Source organism: Tinamus guttatus, unplaced genomic scaffold (assembly GCF_059628265.1).
Source record: "Tinamus guttatus ecotype Peru unplaced genomic scaffold, ASM5962826v1 Tinamus_guttatus_pri_ptg001263l, whole genome shotgun sequence".
Classification (NCBI taxonomy): domain Eukaryota; kingdom Metazoa; phylum Chordata; class Aves; order Tinamiformes; family Tinamidae; genus Tinamus; species Tinamus guttatus.
The window spans coordinates 19,267-39,314 of record NW_028289797.1 but is presented as its reverse complement, the minus strand read 5'-3'; the positions used below and the strand labels follow the sequence as shown (position 1 = coordinate 39,314).

The 20,048-nt window shown below is 72.7% G+C and overlaps 1 protein-coding gene and 1 pseudogene across 1 annotated transcript; one reads left to right on the top strand and one right to left on the bottom strand.

The window, feature by feature from the left end:
- The first annotated feature begins 2,230 nt into the window (after positions 1-2,230).
- On the top strand, positions 2,231-10,813 carry LOC148590555 (EMILIN-1-like). Its single transcript, XM_088538880.1, has 10 exons — positions 2,231-2,407; positions 2,766-2,811; positions 3,979-4,122; positions 6,325-6,436; positions 6,530-6,641; positions 6,708-8,291; positions 8,694-8,801; positions 8,915-8,932; positions 9,482-9,616; positions 10,461-10,813. Exons 1-10 carry the CDS (start codon positions 2,296-2,298, stop codon positions 10,811-10,813), a joined length of 2,724 nt encoding a protein of 907 aa, XP_088395006.1. The 5' UTR covers positions 2,231-2,295.
- Positions 10,814-11,363: 550 nt separating this feature from the next.
- LOC148590554 (cGMP-dependent protein kinase 1-like) lies at positions 11,364-20,000 on the bottom strand (annotated as a pseudogene).
- Positions 20,001-20,048: the final 48 nt, after the last annotated feature.

The following is a 20,048-nucleotide window of genomic DNA, read 5'->3' as shown; positions in this document are numbered from 1 at the left end:
CCTCCCTCCCCCGGTGCCTCTTCCCCAAACAAGGGCAGCGCGGGGCCCCTCGGGCCGCTCCCCCCGCGGGCTCCGCGCCCGGCGCCGCCCGCCCCGACCCGCGGCGGCTGCTCGGGCTAATTATAGCCCGGGAGCGGCGGGGGGAGCGGGGGGAGCGGGGGGAGCGGGGCGGCCCGAGCCGGGCCCGGGGCTGCGCCGGGCGCTGCTGCCTGCACGGGGCTGCACGGGGCTGCACGGGGCTGCACGGGGCTGCGCGGGGCTGCGCCGGGTCCCTGCACTGCGCTTGGCTGCACCGGGCCCCTGAGCTGCACCCGGCTGCACCGGGCACTGCTGCGCTGGGCTGCGCTGGGCACCGCTTGGTGCACCGGGCTGTGCTGGGAACCCCTGGGCTGCACTGGGTTGTACTGGGCTATACTGGGGTACATGGGGCTGTGCTGGGCCACACTGGGTGTACTGGGCTATATTGGGCCATACTGGGGTACATGGGGCTGTGCTGGGCCACACTGGGTGTACTGGGCTGAACTGGGCTATATTGGGCCGTACTGGTGTACATGGAGCTGTACTGGGCTGTACTGGGCTATATTGGGCTGTACTGGGCTATATTGGGCCGTACTAGGGTGCACGGGGCTGTGCTGGGCTGCATTGGGCTGTGCTGGGCTATATTGGGCCGTACTGGTGTACATGGAGCTGTGCTGGGCTGTACTGGGCTGTATTGGGCTGTGCTGGGCTATATTGGGCCGTACTGGGGTGCACAGGGCTGCGCTGGGCTGTACTGGGCTATATTGGGCTGTGCTGGGCTATATTGGGCCGTACTGGGGTGCACAGAGCTGTATTGGGCTGTGCTGGGCTATATTGGGCCGTACTGGGGTGCACAGGGCTGTGCTGGGCTGTACTGGGCTATATTGGGCTGTGCTGGGCTATATTGGGCTGTACTGGTGCTGGTGTCGGCAGGGGCTGCTGCTGGGGTCCCATTTGGGGACTTGGGGGCCCCACAGAGGCTCAAGGACCCCCGGGAGCCCCCGCTGCCCCCGGCCCCTCAGGGCGTTGGACCCGCATGGGCCCCACGTGCGTCGCTGCCCGCGGCGCCGAGCCAGGCGTGACGTCACCCGGGGCCCGCGCCAGGGCGTGACGTCATGGGGGCCTTTGCGTGGCCGCACGGCCCGGGGAAGCCGTGATGTCACCGCAGGCGCAGGGCCAGGCAGACAGGATGTCACTGCGGGGCCAGGCTGGGAGTGACGTCACCGCATGGCCGGGGTGGCTGTGACGTCACCGCATGGCCAGGCATGCTGATGTCACCGCATGGCCGGGGTGGCTGTGATGTCACCGCATGGCCGGGGTGGCTGTGACGTCGCTGCCGTGCGGTCACTGCTCAGTGCCCGTGTCCCCATTCCCGTGTCCCTGGCACCCGTTGTCCCCGCGGCGCCCTGGCTCAGCGGCTGCGTCCGCCCGGGGCCGTGGAGGCTCCGCAGCCAGCGCCGGAGCGCGGAGATGGGGTTGGTCCATGTGGGGCGGTGCCGGTGCCGGTGCCAGTCCATGTGGGGCCGGGGGAGATGGCACTGGTGCACGTGGGGCCATGGTGGTGCCGGTGCTGGTCCATGGCGGTGCTGGTGCTGGTGCTGGTCCATGGCGGTGCCCGTGCTGGTCCATGCAGGGCCACAGTGGTGCCGGTGCTGGTCCATGCAGGGCCATGGTGGTGCTGGTGCCGGTCCATGGCGATGCTGGTCCATGGCGATGCTGGTCCATGGCGGTGCTGGTCCATGGCGGTGCTGGTGCTGGTCCATGGTGGTGCTGGTCCATGGCGGTGCCGGTGCTGGTCCATGCAGGGCCATGGCGGTGCTGGTCCATGGTGGTGCCGGTCCATGGCGGTGCTGGTCCATGGCGGTGCCGGTCCATGGCGGTGCCGGTGCTGCAGCCGGTGCCAGCAGCAGCGCAGCGAGGCGCAGCCGCCCCCGGCTCCCCACAGCAGCAGCAGCAGCAGCGACGGCAGCACCAGGTCCGCGGTCGGCGCTGCCCCCGGCCCGGCCCCGCGGCGGCCCCGGCCCCTTCCCGCCGCTAACGAGGAGCAGATGTCGGCGGCGGGGGCGGCGGTGCCCGCGCGGGCGCAGGAAGCGGGGCCCGGCCGAGCGGCCGCCGGTGGCTCCGCGCGGGGCGGCCCCGCCGCGAGGGGCCGGCCGAGGGGAGGGCGGAGGCGCCGCGGCCGCCGCGACGCGACGGGACGGGCCGAGCCGGGCCGGGAGGCGACGGGACGGGCCGAGCCGGGCCGGGCCGGGACAGGAGGCGCCGCCGCCGCTCGCCATGGCCCCCTGGCTCTGGCCCTGCCTGCTGGCCACGCAGGCCCTGGCCGCGCACTTCCCCCCGCGCTACAGCCTCTACACCGGCGCGGCCGCCCCGCTCGCACCGGCACCGGCACCGGCCGCGCGCCACAGGTAGGAGGGAAGCGCTGCCCGCCGCGACGCCGCCGCCCGCACGTGCTGCCCGGGGCGGCCCCGCGCGCCCGCCCCGACACGTGCCGCGCGCGGGGCCTCGGCCGCTGCCACGCGCGGGGGCGGCGAACGGGCCGGTGCCCGTCGGGCCGGTGCCCGTCGGGCCGGTCCCGCGTGGCCGGTCCCGCGTGGCCGGGGGTGCCGGCGCCCCGGGGCGGTGCCCGGCCCCGCTCGCCGCGCTCGGAGCACGGGGAAGGGGAAGGGGAGGGGGCGCTGCCCGCGGCCGGGCCGCGATGGGGATGGGGACGGGGCGGGGGCGGCCCCGGGGCTCTGCGCGCCCCACGGCGGCGCCGGCGGGGCCGGGAGCGGGGGGACACGGGGGGATGCGGTGGGGGCAGCAGGGGGATGCGGTGGGGGCGCACCGCGAGGCGCGCTGTGGGGCGCGGGCCGGGCCCCGGTTCGGGCCGCGGGGCCCCACGGCGGCCGGGGGGAGGGGGCGGCGGCGGCCGGAATTCCCGTGCGGGCGGCGCTGCCCCCCCGCCCCCCTGGGCAGCCGCGTTCCGGGAAGCGGCGGCGGCTCCGCGCGGGGCAGAGTCCCCGGGGCGGCGCCGGGGGCTGCGCGGGGGGCGGCGGGACCGGCCCGGGACACGGGGGCTGCGGGGGGGCGGGGGGGCAGCCCCGGCCCGGGGAGCCGCGGGCGGCGCTGATGGAGGAGCCGCTGCGCACGGACCCGCTGCCACCGCGTCCCGCTGCGGCCCTGCTGTGTCCCCACTGTGTCCCCACCGTGTCCCTGCTGCTCCGGCCACGTCCCTGCCATGTCCCTGCTGTGTCCCTGCTGTGTCCCCACCATGTCCCTGCTGCTCCGGCCATGTCCCCGCCATGTCCCCGCTGTGTCCCCACCGCGTCCCTGCCGCTCCGGCCACATTCCCACCATGTCCCCGCCATGTCCCTGCTGCTCCGGCCACATTCCTGCCACGTCCCTGCTGTGTCCCCACCACATCCCTGCCACCCTGGCCATGTCCCTGCCGTGTCCCCGTTGTGTCCCCCCCACATCCCTGCCGCTGCGGCCACGTCCCTGTTGCTCCAGCCATGTCCCCACTGTGTCCCCACTGTGTCCCCCCCTCATCCCTGCTGCTCCGGCCACATCCCCGCCATGTCCCCGCTGTGTCCCCGCCATGTCCCCCTGTGTCCCCTCCACGTCTCTGCTGCTCCAGCCACATCCCTGCTCATGTCCCCACTGTGTCCCTGCTGTGTCCCCACCACGTCCCTGCTGCTCCAGCCACGTCCCTGCTCGTGTCCCCATTCACTCACAGGGCCCGGCCGGGCCGCGGTGCCGCGGGCAGGGCACGGCCGTGGGCACAGGGCTCGTGATCCGGCCCATGGAGCGGAGCAACGACGGGACGGGGCGGCCGCGGGGCGGGAGAGCGGCCGGCTGGCGGAGCCGGGGGTGTGGGCGGGTGTGTGCATGGGCGCAGTTCAGGTGTGCTGTTCGGGTGTGCAGTTCGGCTGTGCGTGCCGGCCGTGCGTGCCGGCCGTGCGTGCGCGGGAGCAGCAGCTCTGCGCCGTCCCGCAGGAACCGCTGCGCCTTCGTGGTGTCGCGCACCGTGAGCTGCCTGGTGGAGGACGGCGTCGAGAGCTACGTGAAGGCCGAATACCAGCCCTGCGCATGGGGGCAGCTGCAGTGCCCACGGCTGCTCGCGTGAGCGCTGCGCCGGGCACGGCGTCGGGGCGGCCATGGGGCGGGATCGGGGCTGCAATGGGGACGGGATCGGGGCTGGAATGGGGCGGGATCGGGGCTGCAATGGGGACGGGATCGGGGCTGCAATGGGGCGGGATCAGGGCTGGAATAGGGATGGGATCGGGGCTGCAATGGGGCAGGATCGGGGCTGCAATGGGGACGGGATCAGGGCTGCAATGGGGACGGGATCGGGGCTGGAATAGGGACGGCATCGGGGCTGCAATGGGGACGGGATCGGGGCTGCAATGGGGACGGGATCGGGGCTGCAATGGGGACGGCATCGGGGCGGCAATGGGGACGGGATTGGGGCTGCAATGGGGACGGGATCGGGACTGCAATGGGGACGGGATCGGGACTGCAATGGGGATGGGATCGGGGCGGCAATGGGGATGGGATCGGGGCTGCAATGGGGACGGGATCGGGGCTGCAATGGGGATGGGATCGGGGCTGCAATGGGGATGGGATCAGGGCTGCAATGGGGCAGGATCGGGGCTGCAATGGGGCGGGATCGGGGATGGCATCGGGGCGGCAATGGGGACGGGATCGGGGCTGGAATGGAGACGGGATCAGGGCTGCAATGGGGCGGGATCGGGGCTGCAATGGAGACGGGATCGGGGCTGCAATGGGGCAGGATCGGGGCTGCAATGGAGACGGGATCGGGGCTGCAATGGGGCGGGATCGGGGCTGCAATGGGGCGGGATCGGGGCTGCAATGGAGACGGGATCGGGGCTGCAATGGGGACGGCATCGGGGCTGCAATGGGGACGGGATCAGGGCTGCAATGGGGCAGGATCGGGGCTGCAATGGGGACGGGATCAGGGCTGCAATGGGGCAGGATCAGGGCTGCAATGGGGACGGCATCGGGGCTGCAATGGGGACGGGATCGGGGCTGCAATGGGGCAGGATCGGGGCTGCAATGGGGACGGGATCAGGGCAGCAATGGGGATGGGATCGGGGCTGCAATGGGGACGGGATCGGGGCTGGAATGGGGACAGGATCGGGGCTGCAATGGGGACGGCATCGGGGCTGCAATGGGGACGGCGTCGGGGCTGCAATGGGGACGGGATCGGGGCTGCAATGGGGACGGGATCAGGGCTGCAATGGGGACGGGATCGGGGCTGCAATGGGGACGGGATCGGGGCTGCAATGGGGCAGGATCAGGGCTGCAGTGGGGACGGCATCGGGGCTGCAATGGGGACGGGATCAGGGCTGCAATGGGGCAGGATCAGGGCTGCAATGGGGACGGGATCGGGGCTGCAATGGGGACGGGATCGGGGCTGCAATGGGGCAGGATCGGGGCCGCAATGGGGACGGGATCGGGGCTGCAATGGGGACGGGATCGGGGCTGCAATGGGGCAGGATCGGGGCCGCAATGGGGACGGGATCGGGGCTGCAATGGGGACGGGATCGGGGCTGCAATGGGGACGGGATCGGGGCTGCAATGGGGCAGGATCGGGGCCGCAATGGGGACGGGATCGGGGCTGCAATGGGGCAGGATCAGGGCTGCAATGGGGACGGGATCGGGGCTGCAATGGGGACGGGATCGGGGCTGCAATGGGGCAGGATCGGGGCCGCAATGGGGACGCGGTTGCGGCCACGTGGGCTCGGGGCCCTCGTGCTGCTGCCCCCACCGGCCCCTGCTCTGGTTTCATCCTGCGGCGCCGCCTGCCCGGCCACAACCGCAGCCAACGTGGGATCGGGAACCGCTGCCGGAAAGAGGGACCGGGAGGCGGGAGAGGGAGCGGGACGGGCTGGGGATGGAGATGGGGACAGGGTGGGGGGATCGCGGTGGGGATGGGATCATGGTGGGGATGGGATCACCCTGGGAATGGGATCACAGCGGGAATGGGATCGTGCCGGGGATGAGGCCGGGGCAGGGACGGCTCCCGGGGCGGCCGCGGCGCCGTTTCCTTTGTCCTGCCCTTTGCAGCCCCCTCCGACTGGAGCTTCTGGCGTTCCCGGAACCCCGAGCCTGACCCGGGCACTGACCTGGGGGGTGGGATGGGAAGAGGGACAGGGACAGGGACAGGGCAGGAGCCAGGACAGATCTGCTGCACCGAGAGCAGCGCAGAGCAGCGCCCCGGCACGGCGGCGCAGGGCATGCGGTGCAGGGTGCAGAGAAGGGTGCAGTGCAGTGCAATGCAGCACCTCGCTGCGCCCGCAGGTACCGCAGCTTCCTGCGCCCCCGCTACAAGGTGGCCCTGAAGACGGTGTCGGAGCTGGAGTGGCGCTGCTGCATGGGCTACTCGGGGGAGGACTGCGCCGAGGGGCCGAGCATGCCCAACGCGCCCAACAATGCACCCAACAATGCACCCAACAATGCACCCAACGCGCCCAATGCATCCAACAATGCACCCAATGCGCCCAACAACGCCCCCAATGCGCCCCACGCGCCCGGCGCCACCGGGCGCCCGCGGCCGCGTCCCGCGCGCCCCACGCTCTCCGGCTTCGGCGCCGCGCTCAGCGGCCTGGGCGGCGAAGGTAGCGGGGGCGGCGGGCGGCGCGCGGCGGCGGCGGCGCCGGGGCTGAGCGCGCTGCGTCCCGCAGGCGCCGGCGGCGCCGAGAGGCTGCAGCGCCTGGAGGAGACGGTGCGGGCGCTGGGCGCGCAGCTGCAGGAGCTGCAGGAGCTGCAGGGCGCGCGGGCGGCGCCGCCCCCCGCCGATGCCCCCGACGCGCTGCGCGAGCTGCGGCGGCACCTGCAGCGCCTGGAGGAGCGGCTGGACGCGGCGCTGGGCGGCGCGGGGGATGCGGCGCCCGACGCCTGCGCCGCCTGCACGGCCGGCACCGAGGGGCTGCGGCGGCAGCAGGACGAGGCCCGCGAGCGCATGCGGGCGCTGGAGCAGCTCGTGGGCTCCGTGGACCAGCGCAACCGCGAGGCGGTGGAGACGGTGCAGCGGCACGTGAGCAGCCTGAGCGCGCGCCTGGCGCCCGGCGCGGCGCCGCTGGAGCCGCTGCGGCGGCGCGTGGCCGAGCTGGAGCGGCGCATGGGCGACATGGGCGACGCGCAGGGGCTGGCGCAGCGCGTGGCCGCGCTCGAGGGGCGGCCGGAGGCGGCGGCGCCCGGCGCCAACCTGAGCCGCGCGCTGGCGGCGCTGGCGGAGAGCGGGGCGCAGCGCGACGCGCGGCTGGCGGCGCTCGAGGGGCGCTGCGCGGAGCCCTGCGCCGGGCCCGGCGCCGACGCGGAGCTGCAGCGGCTGCAGCGGCGCCTGGAGGGCAGCGAGGAGCAGCTGCGGGCGCTGCAGCGCGCGGGGGCGGACGCGCGGGCGCTGCGGGAGCTGCAGGGCGCGCAGGGCGACGCGCTGGCGGCGCTGGCCGCGCGGCTGGGCCGCCTGGAGGCCGCGGAGCCTGCGGCGGCCGGCGGCGGCGCCGAGCGGCTGCACCGGCTGGAGATGGAGCTGCAGGGGCTGCGCGGCGAGCACGGCGCCTGCACGCAGCCCTGCGGTGCGCTGCACGACGAGCTGCAGCGGCTGCGCGCGGCCTGCGCCGCCTGCCCCGGCGGCACCGCGGCGCCGCGCGGCGACACCGAGGACGAGGACGAGGCGGCGCTGCTGGCGCGGCTCGACGCCTTCCCCGTGGCACCCGGCGCGGCGCCCGCGGCGCTGCAGGACGCGCTGGCCGAGGCGGTGCTGGAGCTGAGCGCGCTCAACGGCACGGTGCAGGCGCTGCAGGACGCCGTGGCGCGGCACCGCACCGAGCTGCAGCAGCTGGGCGCGCACGCCGCGCGCCTGGACGCCGAGCTCGACCGCACGGCGGCCGCGGCGGCCGAGGCGGCGGCCGAGGGCGAGGAGCGGCTGGAGGCGCTGGCGCGGGAGGCGGCGCGCGGCGGCGCTGCAGCGTGTCCCGCTGCGCTGGAGCCGCGCGTGGCCAAGCTGGAGGGCGTCTGCGAGCAGCTGGAGGCCGTGGGCGCCGGGCTGGGCGCGCTGCGCGACGCGCTCGGCCGCCACGTGGGCGGGCTGTGGGGCGCCGTGCGCGCGCTCAACGGCTCCGCGCGCCGCCACGACGCGCTGCTCGACAAGCTGCACGCGCAGCTGCCCCGCCGCCTCGGCGCCATCAACGGCAGCCTGCAGCAGCTGCGCGCCGACGTGCAGCGACTGGAGCAGCAGCCGCAGGGTGGGACGGGGGGGATGTGGGGTGCAGGGGTGGGGATGCAGGGATGCAGGATGGGACATGGAGGTGCAGGGATGGGACACAGGATGCGGGGATTGGGACGCGGGGATGCAGCGATGGGATATGGGGATGGGACATGGAGATGCAGGGAGGGGACGCAGGGATGCAGGGAGGGGATGTGGGGATGTGGGGGCACAAGGATGGGGACACGGCGTGGGGATGGTGCAATGGGGACCTGGGGACATGGCACATGGGGACAAGGACACAGCAGGATTTGGGCTGCGGGAAGGGGGACACGGGTGCAGGGGTGCGCAGGGATGGGGACACGGGGCCTTGCGGACACACGGGGATGGGGACACGGGGCCTTGGGGACACACAGGGATGGGGTTTGGGGACAGCGGCTCCAACGGCCCCTGCTTCCCGCAGCGCTTCCCGGTCCCCCTGGCCCCGCAGGCCCCGTGGGTGACGTGGGGCCCCCCGGCCCCATGGGGCCCCCCGGCAAGGACGGCGGGCAGGGCCCCCCGGGCCCCCCAGGTGAGGAGCGGCCCCCGCGCCGCAGTGGGGCTGCCCCATGGCCGGGGGGGGGGGCCCTGGGGCAGCCCCTGCCCCATGGAGCCACCTGCATCACCCTCCTCTTCCTCCCACAGGGCTCCCCGGAGAGACAGGTACCGTGGGGAGGGCTGTGGGGCCGGGGCAGGGCACGGGGAGGGGGCAGGGATGTGGGGCAGGGACACGGGGATGTGGGGCGGGGACACGGGAATGTGGGGCAGGGACACGGGGATGTGGGGCGGGGACACAGGGATGTGGGGCGGGGACACGGGGATGTGGGGCAGGGACACGGGGATGTGGGGCGGGGACACGGGGATGTGGGGCGGGGACACGGGGATGTGGGAATGGGATACCTGGATGGGGGGCTCGGACATGGGGATGTGGTGTGGGGACACAGAGTGGGTCAGGGACACGGGGATGTGGGGTTGGGGCAGGGACATGGGGCTGAGACACGGGGCGAAGTGGGGCCGGACTGTGGGGCTGTGGGGCTGGGCCGTGGGACTGGCCATGGGGCTGGCAGTGGGGCCGGCCGTGGGGCTGGGCAGTGGGGCCGGCCGTGGGGCTGGCTGTGGGGCCGGGCTGTGGGGCTGGCCATGGGACTGGCCATGGGGCTGGCCATGGGGCCGGCCGTGGGGCCGGGGCTGCAGCCAGGGCCCGTCCCGCAGGGCCGCGGGGGGCGCCGGGCGCGGTGCCGCACGTGGCCTTCTCGGCGGCGCTGAGCGCCCCCCACGCCGAGCCCGGCACCATCCCCTTCGGGCGGCTGCTGCTCAACGACGGCGGCGCCTACGACCCCGACACGGGTGAGAGCCCAGGGGGCAGCGCCGGGGGCAGGGGGCAGCGCCGGCCGGGGAGCCGCGGGGTGCAGGGCAGATCCCGGGGGGCAGTGCAGCTCCCAGGGGTGCAGTGGGGGTGTCGAGGGTGCAATGCAGCTCCCGGGGATACAGTGCAGCTCCCAGGGTGCAGCTGGGGTGCCAGGGGTGCAGTGCATGTCCTGGGGCTGCAGTGGGGGTGCTGGGGGTGCAGTGCAGGTCCTGGGGGTGCAGTGCATGTCCTGGGGGTACAATGCAGCTCCTGGGGTGCAGCGGGGCTGTTGAGGGTGCAATGCAGCTCCCAGGGATACAGTGCAGCTCCTGGGGGGCAGTGCATGTCCTGTGGGTGCAGTGCATGTCCCGGGGGTGCAATGGGGGTGCCAGCAGTGCAGTGCAGCTCCCAGGGTGCGGTGCAGCTCCTGGGGGGCAGTGCATGTCCCGGGGGTACAGTGCATGTCCCGGGGGTGCCGTGCAGCTCCCGGGGTGCAGTGGGGATGTCAGAGGTGCAGTGCATGTCCCGTGGGTGCAGTGCATGTCCTGGGGGTACAATGCAGCTCCTGGGGGGCAGTGGGGGTGTCGAGGGTGCAATGCAGCTCCCAGGGATACAGTGCAGCTCCTGGGGGGCAGTGCATGTCCTGGGGCTGCAGTGGGGGTGCTGGGGGTGCAATGCCGCTCCCAGGGTGCAGTTGGGGTGCCAGGGGTGCAGTGCCGCTCCCGGGGTGCAGTGCATGTCCCGGGGGTGCAGTGCATGTCCCGGGGGGGCCGTGCAGCTCCCGGGGGGCGGTGCCGGTGCCGGTGCCGCGCGTGGCCGCGCTGACACCCCCGGCGCCCGCAGGCACCTTCACGGCGCCGGTGAGCGGGCGCTACCTGGTGAGCGTCATCCTCACGGGGCACCAGGGCGAGAAGATCGAGGCGGTTCTGTCGCGCTCCAACCGCGGCCTCGCGCGCCTCGACTCGGCCGGGTACCAGCCCGAGGGGCTGGAGAACCAGCCGGCGGCGCCGCCGCGGCGCAGCGCGGGCGCCCTGGGCGCGCTCAGCCTGGTGCTGCCGCTGGCGGCCGGCGAGACGCTCTGCGTGGACCTGGTGAGCGGGCGGCTGGCGCACGCGCCCGGGGAGCCGCTCACCGTGTTCAGCGCCGCGCTGCTCTACGACGACGACGGCGACGGCGACGACGGGCGGCTCCACTGAGCGCCCCGCGGCAGCGCCCCACAGCCAGCCCCATGGCTGGCCCCACGGCAACACCCCACGGCCGGCCCCACAACTGGTCCTGCAGCTGGCCCCACGGCAACACCCCCACAGCCAGCCCACAGTCCTGCGATCGGCCCCACAGCGACACCCTATGGCCGGCCCCACAGCCAGCTCCACAGCCAGCCCCACAGCTGGCCCCACGGCAACGCCCCCATGGCACCACCCACAGCCCTGTGCTGGCCCCATGGCACCACCTTGCAGCCGGCCCCACAGCCCACCCCATGGCACCCAGCCCATGGGCACAGAGCCCCTGGTGGCCCCCTTATTTATCGGCACCCCCAGCCCCACACTGACACGCACTCCGCCCCCCTCCAACCAACACCTGGACCCACATCTGGACCTACACCTGGACTCACACCTGGACCCCCCCCACCTGGACCCACACCTGGACCCACACCTGGACCCCCCCCCCCCCGGACCCCCATGTGCCCCCCCCTCCGCCCCAATAAAGACTCGGCGCCGGGTTTGGACCGCGGCTCCCGACGCCGCTTTATTCCCCGGGTCCTGCTCCGAACTCCTCGTCCCAGCCCGAGCGCTCGTCCTGCGGCGGGGCCCAGGCGTCCGAGAGGGGTCGGAAGTTGGCGTAGGGGGAGCCCTGGGGGGCGGGGGGGTCAGAGCGGCCCCCGTGCAGCCCCCAAGGAACCCCCTCCTCCCCATGCACTTCCCGGTGCAGCCCCTGCACAGTCCGTGCTGCAGCCCCCATGCAGCCCCGCGTACCTGCCGCACGAGACGCAGGGTGGGCGGGCGCAGCTGCCGCAGCTGCAGCTTCCTCCACTTGATGGCCGCGAACCACCTGCGGGGATGGGGCAGCGCAGGGTTGGGGGCAGCGCAGGGTTGGGGGGCAGCGCAGGGTTGGGGGGCAGCGCAGGGTTGGGGGCAGCGCAGGCCGGGGGGCAGCGCAGGGTTGGGGGGCAGCGCAGGGTTGGGGGGGCAGCGCAGGGTTGGGGGGCAGCGCAGGGTTGGGGGCAGCGCAGGGTTGGGGGCAGCGCAGGGTTGGGGGGCAGCGCGGGGCCGGGGGGCAGCGCAGGGTTGGGGGGCAGCGCCGGCGCCCCCGGGGCCCCCCTCTCACCTGTGCCGCTTGAGCCCGCGGAAGCCGCTGCCCGTGTTGCCCAGACGCTGCCCCGGGCGCCGCCTGCGACGGGAGCCGCAACGTGGGGCCGGGGCGCGCAGCGCGGAGCGGGGCTCGGCGCATGGCAGCGTGCCCATGCACCCCAGGGTGCTCCATGGACCCAGTGCACCCCAGAGTGTCCCACAGACCCAATGCATTCCCATGATACAGCATGCACCCCAGGGTGTCCCTGTGCACCCCGGGGTGCTCCATGGACCCAATGCACCCCAGAGTGTCCCACGGACCCAATGCACCCCATGATACATCATGCACCCCAGAGTGTCCCATGGGCCCAATGCACCCCAGGGCGTCCCATGGACCCAGTGCACCCCATGATACAGCATGCACCCCAGAGTGTCCCTGTGCACCCCAGGGTGTCCCATGAACCCCAGGGCGCTCAATGCACACCAGGATCCCCACATGCACAGGTTCACCCAAGAGTGCTCAGTGCACCCCATGGACCCAATGCACCCCAGGGTGTCCCTGTGCACCCCAGGGCACTCAGTGCACCCCATGATACATCATGCACCCCAGGGCGTCCCACGGACCCAATGCACCCCAGGGGGTCCCTGTGCCCCCCAGGGCAGTGCTGCAGCTCGGGGTGTCCCGCGCAGCCCCCGCGCAGCCCCGGGGCTCCCTGCGGCACCTGCAGAGCTTGGCCACGATGGAGCAGGCGGCCTCGCCGAGGAAGGCCGGGAAGGAGAAGACGCCGTCCAGGATGCGGCCGTAGACGCTCTGCGGGTCGGCGCCGTGGAAGGGCGGCCTGCGGCGGGCGGTGAGCGCGGGGCTGCGCGGGGCCGCGCGCGGCGCCGCCTCCTCACCTGCCCACCAGCATCTCGAACACCAGCACCCCCAGCGCCCACAGGTCCACGGCGAAGTCGTGGCCCTCCTGGCGCAGCACCTCGGGCGCCAGGTACTGCGGGGTCCCGCAGAGCGAGAAGGTCTTCTCGCCGCGCGCCAGCTCCTTGGCGAAGCCGAAGTCGACCTGCGGGGCCGGCGCGTGAGCGGCGCCCGCGCCCGGACGCCTGGGCCCGCTGACCCTGCCCGGACGCCTGGGCCCCGCCGCCCCTGCCCGGTACCAGCTTCACGTAGCCCTCCTGGTCCAGCATGAGGTTCTCGGGCTTGAGGTCGCGGTAGACGATGCCGCGGCCGTGCAGATACTCCAGGGCCTCCACCACGCAGGCGGCGCAGAACGCGGCCGTGGGCTCCTCGAAGCAGCGCCTGGCGCGCGGGGGGCAGCGTGGGCCCCGGTGCAGCCCCGGGCAGCCCTGCAGCTCCATGCACCCCTCCATGGCCCTGGTGCAGCCCCATGCACCCCCTGCAGCTCCATGCACCCCTCCATGGCCCCGGGGCAGCCCCATGCACCCCCTGCAGCTCCATGCACCCCTCCATGGCCCCGGTGCAGCTCCATGCACCCCCTGCAGCTCCATGCACCCCTCCATGGCCCTGGTGCAGCTCCATGCACCCCTCCATGGCCCTGGTGCAGCCCCATGCACCCCCTGCAGCTCCATGCACCCCTCCATGGCCCCGGTGCAGCTCCATGCACCCCCTGCAGCTCCATGCACCCCTCCATGGCCCTGGTGCAGCTCCATGCACCCCCTCCATGGCCCCGGTGCAGCCCCATGCACCCCCTGCAGCTCCATGCACCCAGCACAGCCCTGGCACAGCCCCATGCACCCTGTGCACTCTCTGTAGCTTCATGTACCCTGGCATGGCCTCGATGCAGCCCCAGTGCACCTCCCGCAGATCCATGCACCCCAGCATAGTCCCGGCACTGCCCCATGCACCCCTGCAGCTCCGTGCCCCGCCATGGTCCCGCGGTCCGTACTCCTGGCGCAGTTTGCTCCACAGCTCGCCGCCCTGGCAGAACTCCAGCAGCAGGTAGACGTGCTGCCCATCCCGGAAGGAGCCGAAAAACCTGCCGGGGTCCCCGCGTCACCGGGAGCTTGTGCAGCCCCCACCCCCCCCCCAGAGCGGCACCGCGCGGGGACAGTGCAGTGACACCCTGCAGTGACATCCTGCAGTGACACCCTGCAGCAACACCGTGCAGTGACACCGTGCAGTGACACCGTGCGGTGACACTGCAGTGACACCCCCCAGCAGTGACACCCTGCAGCGACACCCTGCACTGACACCCCCCCCAGCAGTGACACTGCAATGACACCCTGCGCTGACCCTTCCCCAGCAGTGACACCCCACACTGACACCTAGCAGTGACACTACAGCAACAGCCTGCAGCGACACCCAGCAGCAACACCCTGCACTGCCACCTGCACTGCCACCCTCCCAGCAGTGACACCCTGCAGTGACACCCTGCACCGACACCCAGCAGTGACACCCAACACTGACACCTAGCAGTGACACCCAACAGTGACATTGCAACAACACCCAGCAGTGACACCCTGCAGCGACACCCTGCAATGACTCCCTGCACTGACCCCCCCCCTGCAGTGCCACCCCCTGCAGTGCCACCCCCTGCAGTGCCACCCCCGCCCCGCTGCAGCCCCGCGCGGTCCCCGCTCACCCCACCACGAAGGGGCAGCGGCTCCGCGCCAGGACGCGCCGCTCGGTGCGCACGGCCTCCTGCTGCCGCGTCCGCTGCACCCAGTCCTTGCGGATCCGCTTGAGCGCCAGGAGCCGCCCCCGGCACCGCACCTGGCACGGGGCGTCCGTGGGGCTCCCGTGGGGCTGAGGGCACCCGTGGGGCTGAGGGCACCCGTGGGGCCGGGGCACCTGTGGGGCTCCCGTGGGGCTGAGGGCTCCCGTGGGGCTGAGGGCGCCCATGGGGGCAGGGGCTCCCATGGGGCCGGGACACCCGTGGGGCCGGGGCACCTGTGGGGCTCCCGTGGGGCTGAGGGCTCCCGTGGGGCTGAGGGCTCCCATGGGGCCGGGGCACCTGTGGGGCTCCCGCAGGTCTCCCGTGGGGCCGGGGTTCCCGCGGGTCTCCCGTGGGCTCCCGTGGGGCCGGGGTTCCCGCAGGTCTCCCGTGGGCTCCCGTGGGGCCAGGATAGCCGCGGGTCTCCCGTGGGCTCCCACGCCGCTCCCGTCCCGCGGTCCCGGCTGCCCCCCGCTCTCACCAGCTCCACGCGGCCGAAGCCGCCGGTGCCCAACACGACGGGGCGGTCCCGCTGCGGCCCCTCCTCGTAGCGGACCGGAACCAGCTCGTCCAGCCGCACCGGGGGCTGCCCCGGGCCCGGCCACGCTGCGGCCCTGCGGGACCGGGACCTGCGGCACCGGGACCGAGACCGGGACCCGGCACCGGCACCAGGACCAGCACCGGGACTGGCACCGGGACCTGCGGCACCGGCACCGGGACCGAGACCGGGACCCGGCACTGGCACCAGGACCGGGACCCTGCGGCACCGGGACCCTGCGGTACCCCCAGCCGCCCCATCTCCACCCCAACGCCATCCCTATTCCATCCCAATCCCGACACCATCCCCAGCCTATCCCAAACCGATCCCCACCCATCCCAATCCTGATGCCATCCCAGCCCCTGACCCATCCCAGTCCTCACCTCATCCCATCCCAATCCTGATGCCATTCCATCCCATCCCATTCCCTCCCATCCCATCCCCTCCCATCCTCTCCCATCCCATCCCATCCCATCCCATTTCCTCCCATCCCGTCCCATCCCATTCCCTCCCATCCCATCCCGTTCCCATCCCGTCCCATCCCCTCCCATCCCATCCCATCCCACCCCATCCCCTCCCATCCCACCCCATCCCATCCCATCCCATCCCACCCCATCCCCTCCCATCCCCTCCCATCCCATCCCCTCCCCTCCCATCCCCTTCCATCCCGTTCCATCCCATCCCCTTCCATCCCATCCCACCCCATCCCGTTCTATCCCATCCCCTCCCCTCCCATCCCCTTCCATCCCGTTCCATCCCATCCCCTTCCATCCCGTTCCATCCCATCCCCTTCCATCCGGTTCCATCCCATCCCATCCCCTCCCATCCCATCCCATCCCATCCCATTTCTTCCCATCCCATCCCGCACTGACGGCTCAGGATCCAGCGGTGCCGGTCCCTCCGCGGGGGCCTCATCCCTGCGGGCGCACGGAGCTGCCGGTGCCCATGGCCGGGCCCAGCTCCGGACAGGGAGCAGGAGCCGCTGTGGGGCCGCGAGGGCGCCCGGGGCCGTCCGTGGGGCAGGGATGGCACCGTGGGGCGGGGGGCTGCAGTGTGGGGTGGGCATGGCACTGTGGGGTGGGGGGGCTGCGCTATGGGGCTGGGCGCAGGGTGGCACCGGATGGCACCGTGGGGCTGCGCTATGGGGCTGGCACAGGGGGGGCTCTTCCCTGGCAGCTCCCGGCTCCACGTTTGGACACGGGGGCCCAGCTGGCACCACCTCCCCCAGCCCCACTGCACCCACCGCCCCCCAGGGGCTTCTGTGGGGCTGGAGGGCCCCAGGGAAGGGGCTGCCCTGGGGAGCGGGGCTGGGATCGGCTGTGGGGCTGGGTTCAGCTGTGGGGCCGGGATCGGTTGTGGGGCTGGGATCAGCTGTGGGGCCGGGATCGGTTGTGGGGCTGGGTTCAGCTGTGGGGCAGGGGCTGTGGGGCTGTCAGGGGGCACTCACGGCTGCAGGGGCTGCAGGGGGCAGAAGGGGCCGATCTCCAGGAAGTCCCTGTGGGCGGAGGGGGCTGGTCCCGGCACAGAGCCCGGAGCAGCCGCCCGGGAACGGGAATGGGAACGGGAACGGCCCCCCCTGCCCCCCGCGCCCACTCACTCCTTGGCCACGGTGACGCAGGTGACGGTCCCCAGCGCCCGGCACGAGGCCGTCCGGGGGCTGCTCCTGCGGCGGGGGGAGAGCGGGGGTCAGCGCCGGGGGGCAGAGAGCACGGGGTGCAACAACGGGGTGCAGGGAGCACGGGGTGCACGGGGCGCTGGTGTGCAACAATGAGGGCGCACGGCGCACCGGTGTGCATGGGGTGCTGGTGTGCATGAGGCACTGGTGTGCAACAACAGGGTGCAGGGAGCACTGGTGTGCAACAACGAGGGTGCAAGGAGCACGGGGTGCATGGGGCGCTGGTGTGCAACGGTGCAAGGAGCACCAGGGCGCTGGTGTGCAACGAGGGTGCAAGGAGCGCCAGGGTGCCAGTGTGCGAGGGACACGTGTGCATGGGGTGCTGGTGTGCAACAGTGGGGCACAAGGAGCACCAGTGTGCGCAGGGTGTGCGCAGGGTGTTGGTGTGCAAGGGACACGTGTGCACGGGGCGCCGGCCTGCAAGAAGCAGACGTGCAGGGGGAGGCAGCAAGAACCACGTGTGTGCAGGCAGCCAAAGTGTCCAGCTGCGGGTGTGCGAGGGCCCCACGTGCCGGGTTGCGGGTGTGCAAAGGTCCCGCGTGTCCCGTTGCCCGTGCGCCCCCGTCGCCCCTGTCACTCCCGTCGTTCCCGTCGCTCCCGTCGGCCCCGTCGCTCCCATCGCTCCCGTCGCTCCCATCGCTCCCGTCGCTCCCATCGCTCCCGTCGCTCCCGTCGTTCCCGTTGCTCCCGTCGCTCCCGTCGCTCCCGTCGCCCCTGTCGCTCCCGTCGCCCCCGTCGCTCCCGCTGCTCCCGTCGCTCCCGTTGCTCCCGCCGCTCCCGCGCAGCACCCACCGCAGCAGCGAGATCTCCCCGAAGTGCTCCCCAGGGCCCAGCACGCGGAGCGGCTGCTCCCGCCCGGCCACGCGGCGGCTCACGGACACCTGCGGGACACGGCCCGGCGCTGTGGGGCAGGACCCGCCGTGGGGCAGGGCCCGCCGTGGGGCAGAGCACCCACCTGCCCCTCCAGGATGAGGTAGAAGTTCTGGCCCTCGTCGCCCTCACGGACGATGACGTGGCCGGGCGCGAAGCTGCACTGCAGGCGCAGGCGGCGTCAGCCCCGCCGGGTCCCGCTGTCCCCATGTCCCCGTGTCCCCGTGTCCCCGTGTCCCGGCATTGGCACCGGGGACAGGGCGCGCGGGGCCCCGCGGCCTTTGGGGCCCCGTGTGCCCCGCGGAGGGTGGGTGGACACGCGGGGCACACGTGTGCACACTCACATGCAGTGCACACACATGCGTGCTGCACATACATGCATTACACACGCAGTGCACACACATGCATGTTACACACGCATGCACACTCAGGCATGGTGCAGTGCACACACATTGCACATGCATGCATGCTCAGGCATGGTGCACACACACACACATGTGTTGCATATGCATGCACACTCAAACGCAGTGCACACTCACGTGCAGTGCACACTCATGCACGTTGCACATGCATGCACACTCTTGTGCAGCGCACACACACATGCACATTGCACGCGCATGCACACTCACGTGTGGTGCACACTCACCTCCTCCATGGCATCGAGCAGCTTGGCCAGGACGGTGTCGGAGAGGCCCTGCAGCCACTGCACCCTGGGGCGCAGGAGGGGACAGGGACAAGGGCAGGATGGGGACAGGGATGGGGCTGGCCATGGGGTGGGGTGGGCATGGGGACAGGGACAGGCACGGGAAGGGGGCTGGGGATGGGACAGGGCTGGGGATGGGACAGGGATGGGACAGGGAGGCACTAGGGAAGGACACGAGGACGGGGCTGCGATGGGGACAGCGCTGGGGACAGGGAGGAGGGCAGGAATGGGGCTGGGGACGGGCGGCCACGGGGATGGGGGTGACGAGGACAGGGCTGGGGCTGGTGATGGGGACGGGGACGGTGCCGCTCACGTGCGCAGGGTGCGCAGGACGTCCTGGCGCCGCCGCCTCGCGTGGCCGGTGACCACGGCCCGGTACCGCTGCCTGCCGATGGCCCAGAGCCGCACGGCGCCCAGCGCTGCGGGACGGCGTCAGCGCGGGGACGGGGACGGGACGGCAACGGGGACAGGGGCGCACGGGGACGGCGGCCTTACCGCGCACCGTGGCCGTGCGCTTGCAGTGGTACAGCACGGCCAGCTCGCCAAACACGTCGCCAGGGCCCAGCGTGCGCAGCGGGCGGCCGCTCTGCGTCACACTGAGCTGCCCCTCTGCGGAGACACGGCCGGGGCGGGCAGCGCGGGCGCGCATGCACCGTGCATCCTCCTGCATGCACCCTGCACCCTGCTGCATGCACCGTGCATCTACCCTGCACACTCGTGCATGCACCCGGCACCCTACTGCATGCACCCTGCACCCTGCTGCATGCACCCTGCATCCTCATGCATCTACCCTGCACACTCGTGCATGCACCCTGCTGCATGCACCCTGCATCCTCGTGCATGTACCCTGCATACTCGTGCATGCACCCTGCACCCTCCTGCATGCACCCTGCACGCTCGTGCATGCACCCTGGATTCTCATGCATGCACCCTGCATCCTCATGCATGCGCTCTGCATGCTCGTGCGTGAATCCTGCATGGGTGTGCACCCACCCTGCACGCTCATGCATGAGTCCTGCGTGGGTGCGTATGCACCCTGCATGCTTGTGCATGAATCCTGTGTGGTTGTGCACACATGTACATGCACCCTGCATTCTTGTACACCCATTCTGCATGCTTGTGCACCCATTCTCTGTGTTTGTGCACGCACCCTGAATGGCACATGCATCCTGTCCTGTTCCGCACGCAGCCTGCATGCTTGTGCAGACACAAATGTTTGTGAACGCGCCCTGCACACTCACCTGCGACAACGAACATGGCGGCGCCCTCGTCGCCCTCGGCCACCACGGTGTCCCCGGGGCCGTGGCGCACGGGGACGAAGCTCCGCGCCAGCGCCTGGGGGCAGCCCTGGCCCAGGCGCTGCAGGAAGGCGCTGCGGCTCAGCGCCGCCGCGATCTCGCTGCAGTCCCTGCAGCAAACACCTGCTGCACCCAGTGCTGCCCGCTGCGCTGCAGCCCCCTGCGGCATGTGCAGTGCAGCCAGTGCTGCGTCCCTGTCCCCGGGTACCTGGGTGACAGGGGCTCCGCGGGTGCCCCCAGCTCCGCGTCGCTGTGCAGGGGCTCGGGGACGATGGGCGGCGCGCGGGCGTCCTCGGCGCCCTCCTCCTGCAGCCGCAGCTCCTGTAGCTCCCGCTCCATCGCCGACGAGTCCTGCAGCGGTCACGGGGCAGCGCTGCCCCAGTGCAG